At 53.2% G+C, this 9,609-nt stretch overlaps 1 protein-coding gene across 1 annotated transcript; it reads left to right on the plus strand.

Annotated features, from left to right (window-relative positions):
- The first annotated feature begins 352 nt into the window (after positions 1 to 352).
- LOC133753695 (melanoma-associated antigen 8-like) lies at positions 353 to 8,889 on the plus strand. The gene is made up of 5 exons (XM_062184382.1): positions 353 to 546; positions 2,586 to 2,816; positions 3,396 to 3,534; positions 5,278 to 6,283; positions 8,804 to 8,889. The coding sequence occupies exons 1-5, from the start codon at positions 353 to 355 to the stop codon at positions 8,887 to 8,889; spliced, it is 1,656 nt and encodes a 551-aa protein (XP_062040366.1).
- The last annotated feature ends 720 nt before the right edge of the window (positions 8,890 to 9,609 follow it).

Raw genomic sequence — 9,609 nt, forward strand, 5'->3', positions numbered from 1 at the left:
ACAGGTACCATTTGTTTCACTTGTGTCGGGTAGCTGAAGGGTGGTGACCCCGGGTTCCATAACACAAACCCTGTCTTCCCGTGCCTTCCGATTCTCTCTTTCCTTCCCTTGGGCATGATGAAGGTGCCATTCTTGAGCATCCACCTGTGACCTAGGATCGGGCTCTGTCTGCAAAGCTGTTAGAAACGCCAGTGCTTTTGCTCCTGTTGCTGCCCGGCCGTCTTTCTTCTCTGGTGTCTCTCTGCACACATACAAGGCAATCTCTGCACTAGCGCACGAGCCACGCACTTCAGCCCCTCCTGGAGGAAGTGTTCAGACAGACAAAGCTGTAGCCAGCAAGCACCACCTACTCATGCCTGGCCACCCGGCATCCCACCCTCCAGTTCGGCAGAAGGCCCCATACTGGCCTGAGATAGATCCTGCCAGCTACCTCATATGTAATGCAGGACCTCAGCTCCAGGACGATGAGATCCAGATTCAGAAAGGTGGAGGAAAACTGAAGAGCCTGTGTGGAAAATTCACACCTCTTTATTTTCTTGGCGGAAGGTGAGGACTCCCACATAGTCTTCAGTTAATTGTTGCAGCACCAAAGAAGAACGCCCAGAAGGTCTGTGCTCCACTTTGCCACAGGATCTTATGTATCCTTACAAAAAGCAGTATCATAGCAAAAGTGTGTCAGCTTCTTGACTGGCTGGCTTGCAGAACTGTTACAGCTTCTGGGCTTAGCAAATGACAGCGAGGGAGCCCGACTGCCTTCATCTTCTCAACACCTGTGACCATATGACTAGATCCCAGTTCACCACTGCAGCAGCAAATTCCAAAATGAACCAATGGTGTAGTCAGCATAGCAGTGAATTGGAAGGACAAGTGGATTGCATTCAAGAAATGAAAAGCACCATTTAACCTTAGGAAAATCTTCCAGTCATAATTCCCTACCCACAAGAGGGCATAGAAAAAAAAAATTGGTCGTACCAGAGGTACAGGAAATCATGCAGAAGAAATTCCTGGTGAATTCTAATTAAACTCATCTAGCAAAGCAATATTTAAAGGGCATTTCCATTTCATAATGAGGCAGGACGTAACTAGGGTGCAGAGAAGACAGAAAGAAAACCTCAGGAAAAAAAAAAAACCTGAAAAGAACTAAAACTGCTTGTGCTACATCTTTAAATGAAAATTGCTTGTTTTACTTGCTTACAAATACCAGATTAGAAACAGCTAGATCAAACAGAGCCTGCCTGCTTGCATGAGATAGCAGGTAGCCCAGGCTAGAATGTCCAAACCCTCATGACCAAAACCAGAGAGGGAACAATGGGCTCTCATCTTGCAAAACACATGATGAAAGGGAAATTGGGTTTTCTCATAACGGATAGCCAATGACAAAATAGGGGATGCTGATGGGAGTCTACCAGTATACACAATCTATATATGCATGAAAAAATATAATTGCATGCATATATAAAACATGTGTGTATCATGTATACCTGTATGTGTACAAAGATGAATTTCTGTATATATAAAAACATAAGTATAATCCAGATCACAACTGTTGTCTATCTAATCTAGACATACAGTTGGATGAGATGTGAAATATATCTCTTACTATGCATAAGCAGTAAAATGTGAAAACCCCTGCACTGCCCTATGAAAAGACAGATAGAACCAAAACAGCAACACACACCCCAATCTGCTGCTGTAGTTCATCCTATTCAGCATAAAAGAACTCTTTCAGAAGGTGAGGTTTCCAAAGCCCATGCCTGGTTGCTGAAGGGACCCCATGAGAGAGGCCCTTCTCCCCTCGCAGTGCACTGTGCTCATGGGTGCTGCAGTGCCTCAGCCAGAGAGCTGCTCGGGATGATAGCCATTCTCTACACACAGTGCTCCCGGAGAGCTGCCCAGAGGTGAGAAGGAGGGGCGACATCGCGGCTGGGCCATGTAGTTAAGGTGGCAGGTGCAAGACGTGGGCCCTCGAGGACGAAGACCGAGGGGACCCCCAACCCCAGAACAACAGACGATACCCCAGGAGATTGAGCCCAGCTTCTGCTCTCAGCCCTGGGAGAGCACAGGCAGCACTGGGAGCTTCACCACTCACTCCAAGCCCCCCAGGAACAGGTCAGGGGACCCTGGGAGTGGCGCCTTGGTCTGAGGGGAGCAGATACAGGTCGGCAGAGGTCCGGTGTCCTGGCTCTGGCAGCGACGAAGGGGAGGACCCTGTGGAAGGATGGATGGGTAGCACAAAATCCTGCCGCGCCCTTGCTGTCAGCCCAGGGGTGCCTTAGCACAGCTGTCAGCATCTTCTCTCCCTCTCCCAACCACTGTTCGAGGACGGTGGGACTTGGGCAGTGGGGAGCGGACGGAAGTCTCCAGGGGATGGGGGCCCAGGCTGTGCCAGGCTACCAGGGGAGGATCTCAGGGAGGACAGAGTGACCCCCAGAGAACTCCATCCCGCCTCTGTGTTCAGCCCCGGGAGGCCCCGAGCACAGTAGCCGGAAGTGCCCTACCGGGACTTCCGGTTCTGTGGTGGCAGGGGCGCGTCTGAGACACACGCTCCCGTCCGCAGAGAGGAAGAGAAGAAACTGTGTTCCTAGTCAAGGTGAGACACTGAGAGGGCCACCCGGGAAGGCCCTGCACCAGACAGAGGGCCCCGGCGTGTCCTGCTCTGCCCCTGCCGTCGACCCCGCTCCCACCCGGGGCTCAAGTGTTGAGTTGAACGCGGCTCGCCCGTTCCACATCCGGGGACCCTGGCAGTCAGAGCCTCGCTTTGACGGGGAAGACAGCTCGGCCGAGGTCCGGGCGACAGACTCTGCCTGGTTACCGAGGTGAGGACGTTGTGGGAAGCCTGCGGGGACCCACTGTGTCCATCCCTGCCCTTGTGATCAAACTTGGAAAGCCTTGCACATGGTGACCAGGCGCAGTCGTCTGAACTCGGCCATGGCGGTCTGAGAGGGGGAGGGGCTTGGAGTGAGGGGACTTGGAGTGAGGGGACGTGTGCCCAGGCCCGGCGGCACCCAGGGAAGGAGAGAGAGAAGAGGGAAGGGGCTTAGACTCCAGATCAGGGGTGGAGGAGGGGCGAGAGAACCCCCATGGAAGCCTGCGCCTGCCATCAGCCTGTAAGGCCCCGTGCAGGGCGATCGGAGACGTGTTTCCCGTCTTCTGCCTCTGGACCTCAGAGAGCTTTGGGGCCTGTCAGAAGCAGAGAGGCAGGGCCTCAAGTGAGCAGAAGGAGGGCCCAGGTCCTGGCTGAAGTCGAGGAAGGACCTAGGCAGGAGGACGGGGACCAAGGCCTCCAGGGCAGAGGGCCCAAGCCTGGCCCCTTCTGAAAGCCCAGGCAGAGCCCGGGCATGGAGACTGGATTCCAGTGTACCCGACTTCCACATCCCCTGCTGAGGTTCACTTAGGGGCCGAGAAGAAGCAGCACAGCAGCACAGCCTCCGGTGGTCACGGGGTGAGATTCAGGTCGTCCACAGAGTCAGGATGAGGACCGAGAGACCCAGGAAACCAGGGCAGAAAACAGCCAACCCAGCCTCTGCTGTGACTGTGAGGTTGCCCTTGAAACCCTTCAGGGAATTGTGAGGGAAGTGCAATGGCTCATCATGGGGGCAGGAGAACTGGGGGGAGTGGGAGATGCTCTGCAAGGATTCCAGGTAGGAAACAGGAGGAGGATCTGGGGTAATTTATACAACAGAGGACAAATGGAACTCTCACTCATGCTCGGGCCCTGGGGGCACCTCAGCAGTGTGACCATCAGATGTTCTGCACCTCCCCCTTCCTGTCCAGGTGTCACAGAGCTGTGATTAGGTTGAGGGAGACATCAAGTCAGGGGAGGGAGCCACAGACAGGGAGCAGAGGGAGGAGTCCAGGATCCAGCAGGTCACGCAGTAAGGGATGTTAGTGAGGAAGAAGGCGTGAAAGTAACCCAAACCCCCAAAGTAGAGAACTGCCAGAGATTGGAATCCTCAGGGCAGGGTAGGCGGATGGATGTGGGAGCCTCTCGTTTTGCCACGTGGTACAGGTGCAGTTCTTGGACTCTGTCAGCAGAGGGAACTGCACTGTGTGAGCGGAGGGAGAGGCCCCCAAACCTGACCCACGGTATAGCCCATTCATAGGAACTGAGGGTACGACCAGCTCAGAATGAAGGGCCCCATGGGGACTGGACGTCGCTGCTCTCTTCGGTGAAGGGAGCAGGTTAGGAGGGCCTTACTTGGCATGTTCACTTACAGCAGGGGCAAGCAGGTGGGCATTGGTCAGGGACATGAAGTCTTCATCTAATGGTTGATATCAGCTGATCTCAGTGGGCCAGGGGTGAGGAAGGGCAGGCTCAGGCAGGAATGTAGACAGATAAGGTATGGGTGAAAAGGGGAGCCCCCACCTCTAAACAGAGGAGACCAATGCCTGCATCCAACCCACATGCCTACAACAGGTCTCTCAGGCTAAAGTGCCCTGTCCTATTTGGGAATCATTGGTCTCAGCAAACTCAAGGACTTGTTGGTGAGAACTGCTGGGACTCAGGTCAGGAGGGGGAGGTTCCAAGGTCCTGCCAATCATTGTAGTGGGACTGAGCCAGCTGCTCACCCCAGGATCACCCAACCCACTGAAATAGGTCCCCTCTGCCTGTCACCCCAGGTGAGACGTGGCCAGATGTGGGACCTTAGCTGCTTTTTGTTCCCTCTGTGGGAGTCATACTCTAGCTCTCAGACGTACTTGTAGGCCGTTGGAGGCTTCCAGATCCTTCCCCAACAAAGTGAGAATTATGAGTGGGTGTAGAGGGGACCATCTACACGAGCAAAGCGGGAACCTCAGTGATTCTGGTCCATTCTCCAGTGAGGTCGAGGGCCTGGAGTAATGCTTGCAGTCTGAAGCCTGAGTTCTTCAAACAGAAGCTGCGGGAAGCACCAGGTGAACCGCTTGTCCTTAGGCAGTGCTCTCAGGTCACAGAACATACTATGCGGAGAATCAGGGTTAGGTGCAGTTACCAAAACAGAATTTAGGGCCCCCCTCTCCTGCTTCTCACAGGAGTGAGGAACCCACGGCTCATGGCCCTACCTACTCTACTTCAACCCTGAAGCCTTGCACACTACTGGCCAGCTGGTTGCACCCAGGCTAACCGTGTCTCTCAGTCCTTCCTTCCACTTCAACGACGACAGCCCCACCAGCAGGAAAGGAGCCCCGTGAGGCCTGCATTCACCACTCTGAGAGATACCTCGTACGTGGGCCTTTGTCACAGCTTCCACCGCTGAGATTCTCAGTTGCACTCACTCACACCCTCTGTCTCTCCCCCAGGACTGTGGGTCCCCATCACAGCCGCTGCCGGCCCTCGTGCCAGCTGCCCCCGGGAAAGCTATGATGCCTCATGGTCGGAAACATCGCCTCTGCAAGTTTGAGGGAGGCCTTCAGGCCCAAGGAGAGCATGCTCATCTGCCCGCGTACGGAGAAGAGGAGGCCACTACTGCCGGCTGCTCCCCCTCTGCTCTAATTCAGGGTACCCACAAGGAGGAGCCTGCAGCTGGGGTCCCTAGTCCTCCTGAGAACCCTCATGGAGCCTCCTCCAGCACTGCCAAATCATCTTCTGCATACAGCCAATCTGATGAGAGCTCCACCTGGCAGGAAGAAGAGGGCCGGAGCACCTGGCAGTGCCTGGCAGATACAGAGTCTAAGCTCCGAGGTGCACTGGCCGAGAAGATGGCTGAGCTGGTGAGGCTGCTGCTCCTCAAGTATCTCAGGAGGGAGCCGATCACCGTGGAAGGGATGCTGAGTTGTGTCACCGAGAAGTATGAAGACTACTTCCCTGGGATCTTCTGCAAAGCCTTTGAGTGCATCCATCTGATCTTTGGCATTGAGATGAAGCAGGCAGACCCCACTGGCCATTTGTATGTGCTTGTCCCTGCACTGGGCCTCACTTGCCATGATGTGCTGGGGGATGATCAGAGCATACCCAAGACTGGGCTCTTGATAGCCATCCTGGGTATCGTGTTCATCGGCGGTGGGCGTGTCCATGAGGGGCAGATCTGGGAAGCTCTGAGTGTAATGGGGCTGTTCATTGGGGTGGATCATTGCATCTACGGGGAGCCCAGGAAGCTCGTCACCAAAGACTGGGTGCAGGCAGGCTACCTGGAGTACCGGCAGGCATCCAAGAGCAGCAATGCTCACTATGAGTTTCTCTGGGGTCCAAGGGCCCACGCTGAAACCAGCACGATGAGAGTCCTGCAGTATTTAGCCAAGTGCAGTAGGAATGATCCCAGATTCCACCCCTCAGTGAAAGGAAAGGCCGTGAGAGATGAGGAAGGGGGTATGCCAGCAGCAGATGCAGGTGGTGCCAGTGGGAGTGAGGGTGGCAGGGTTGAGCCAGGGTTTGGGTGGGTAGCTTCTCTCCCCTGTGAAAGGTGGCCTATTCGTTATTCGTACCTGGAATGCAGCAGTGAGAGTTCTGACTAGTGGAGGCCAGCGTGCCTTTTACAGTCATGGGTCTCGAGGTTTTGTGTTCCACTTCAGTGCAAGTTATCTAGAAAGTACTCTTTTTGTTTTTTCGCCCGTTATGGTATTTAAAATGGTTTTCCTATTAAGCAGATGTCTTTAGATTCTGTATCAGTGTAGGTTCTGCTCCATCATTACACACTTATTGCTGAACGTAGAATTTTGGCATAAGAGTTTTGCTATTTGCTCATGAAATTGAAAAATGCACCTCTCTTTGTTCTGGTTCAAGATATCATAGCAGTGGAACAGATATTTCTTTGGAAAGGGAAAGAATTTAGCAGCAAAATGGATGAGATGGCCAGAGACAAGCAAGGAGAACTCATCCATTCATCCTTTACCCCATGATGGCAATCCTGTAAAGTTATTTTGCATGTACACGCACAGCTGGATTTGCTAGGCTGATAGGGAAATTGAAAGCTACTAAGTGTTAATAAACAAGTTCCTGTGCTCACTGGCTCATGTATCCTTTCCACATCCACTGTGCTTCCGCTCTGTGGAAGGCCCTGTGGTGGGAGTGGAGATGCAGGGATAGGCCACACACACCCTAGCAGAGAAGGGTAGAGTCCAGCAGCAGCCATCATAGGAGGAAGATGGAGAGATGTCCTCTGAGACCCACAGAACCAGGGAAAGATGGCTGAGCAGCTGGGGCCCCGGTGGAGGGCAGAGGAGAGTAACTGCCCTGAACTGAGGCCTTAAGGAATCTGCATTTCCTATTGTGGCAGTTCCCTGTGTTGAAGCTGGGTCAGGGACCAGATCCTCAGGGCGTGGGTCTTCGTGCTCAGAGAGCATCCTGACATTGAAAGTTACTCTGTTCAGGCCCTTCTGGGTGTGAGGTAAGGCAGAAAGACATCTGCTACCTGGGGTAGCTCTGGGATGTCTCCTGGGCTCTTGTGCCAGTGAGGGTGAGCATAGAGCAAGAAACAGGTGATTGATGCCCCTCAAGTGTAAGGCTCTGTGAGGCAGAGGGTGACTCTCCCTGAAACTGAGGCCTGAAAGCCCTGACTGCTACTCCACTGCTGGCTGGGCAGGTCACAGCAAAAAATTGTAACAATTGTGTGTCTACTCAATATGTGTGTGTGTATATGGGTCCGTGTGTGTATACATGGGTTTAGTGGTGTTTGTGTGTGTGTGTGTGAGAGAGAGAGAGACACATACACAAACACACACAGAGGGAGAGAGAGAGAGAGAGAGAGAGAGAGAGAGAGAGAGAGAGAAATTGGACCAAGTTTAAGCAAGGGCTAGAGTTTCTGGATGACTACAAAATGAATGAAAATAGTTCTTTGGATGCGAACTCAGCTTGGAGGTAGGCAATCAGCTGGTTCCTGGCCGCAATTTTGGCGACTCTGAGCTCCACCCAGCTCCTCTGCCAGATGTTGTTGGGTGTCTTCTGTGCTGAAGTGTAGACCCAATTTAGTGCATGAAGGCCCTTGTTTGGCTAGTTATTCCATGTCCTGCTATGTTGCACGATCTGTGGCACATTCCAGAGAACATACAGCAGCAATGGTGTGTCAGAGCGACAAGGTCTGGGAGGGTCCAGTGCTGTTACAAAAACAGCCAGCTCCCCGCTATGAAAGTGACACCACGCGTCAGAAACTTCCCCGGTGCTTTCGGTACAGTGCCCTGTTCCAGGACAGATCAGACAGGCCACACACATGAGGAACCCAGGAGTTAGGAGTTCCCCAGGATCTGGTGGCAGGGCTGGAGTAACAGGGTCTGCATTCATCTGGGGCCTCCACGGGGCCTCCATGCTTCACCCTGCACCCGGCCGGGGCCTCCATGCTTCACCCTGCACCCGGCCTGGGGCCGTCCTTCTGACTCCAATTCTTTCTCTGCTAAGCACTACACAGCCTCTCTGCAAACAGAAACAAGGTTGCTGAAGCCTGTCCATGTACTGAAACCTGGTTAAACAAATGCAGCTGAGTCTGCACCTCTTGGCCATTGCCCATGGTTGGATCCTTGAGAGCTAGCTCTGCCCAAGTGAGGGTGTTAGAGTGCAGCCTCAGCTCTTGCTGGTACGCTTGTGTCCATTCCCTGTCGTTCCCCCAAGTGCCTGCATCCAACCGTGGTGAAAAACCCGAGGGACCCTTACTCCGGTGTTTGGTGTGCTTTGTGACAAGTGTGGCTAAGAGCTAACTGCAGATCTTTTGCTTCTGTACACATTAGCTTTGCTTGCTAATGCCTAAGGATAAATCTTGTAACATTTTAGAAACTGGGGTTTGAAAAGCCCGTGCGTGGGAACAAGTGCCAGATGCCCCTTCCCCCAAGATTAGCTAACACACTCTAAGTTTCGAGTTCCCTAGAGTTTCTGTTCTCTGAATGTTTCGGTTTCCCCCAGAAAAGAAACTAATTGTAACTCCCGCCCTGGGCAACCTCTCCCCATCTAAAGGACCCAATGAGTACTCATGGCAACCTTTAAACTAGCCGGTCAAGCCGAAGCCCGCGAAATATGTTAATCTTGTGGTTTTTGCCTTTAAAAGTTGCTTGTAACTGCGGCTCGGCTCGGGGCTTCTCTTTGCCTCAAGTGACAGGGAGCCCGTTTGCGCAAACGTCTAATAAGAATCCTCTTGCTTTTGCATCTACCGGTCTGGAGTTTGGGTCTTTGGGCGACCACCCGAGCGCATTGGATTCCCAAACTTGGGGTCCTTCAGTGTAACCTAGCCTGCTGCCCTGCCCTTCACTGCTGCCCAGGGACTGTGGACTCTACACAGAATCACCTGCCCTCCGTGTGACACGTAGCATTGCTGCTCCCTGCAGAGGTCCCCTGGTTCCGCCAAAGTTCACCCTTGGCCCTCCCCGATATACCCAGCTCTGTCCTTAGATAATTTGCTCTGGGCTGTGATTTTGGACACCATGTCGTTTCTCCCTGGGAATTACCAGCAGGCTCTTTGTTTTCCCAATGGGCAGTGAGTCAACTTCGATTTGTCTCATAATCAAATGTCCTTTGGGTTACAGCCCTGAAGGTAGAGAGAAGGTGACTGAAACTACTGAGATATCTTCCACAGCACGTGGAAGAGTTTCTTATTCCAAGCTGGGAACTGAATACATCGATAGCTGCATGGGTTCCTGAGGCTGTCTCTACCTGACATCTCTCAGCAGTCTCACAGAGGGGCAGGTTTCTGATCGAAGCTCAGTTCCTAAGAA

This window comes from Lepus europaeus, chromosome X (genome assembly GCF_033115175.1).
Source record: "Lepus europaeus isolate LE1 chromosome X, mLepTim1.pri, whole genome shotgun sequence".
NCBI classification, from domain to species: Eukaryota; Metazoa; Chordata; class Mammalia; order Lagomorpha; family Leporidae; genus Lepus; species Lepus europaeus.

Bases quoted from the DNA above. Each gene is read 5' to 3' on its own strand.
- LOC133753695 (XM_062184382.1), top strand. From the start codon at position 353: ATGCCTGGCCACCCGGCATCCCACCCTCCAGTTCGGCAGAAGGCCCCA. The intron at 547-2,585 runs GTGAGGACTCCC...CTGTGTTCCTAG, and splicing joins CTTTATTTTCTTGGCGGAAG to TCAAGGTGAGACACTGAGAG. The intron at 3,535-5,277 runs GTGAGGTTGCCC...TCTCTCCCCCAG, and splicing joins ACCCAGCCTCTGCTGTGACT to GACTGTGGGTCCCCATCACA.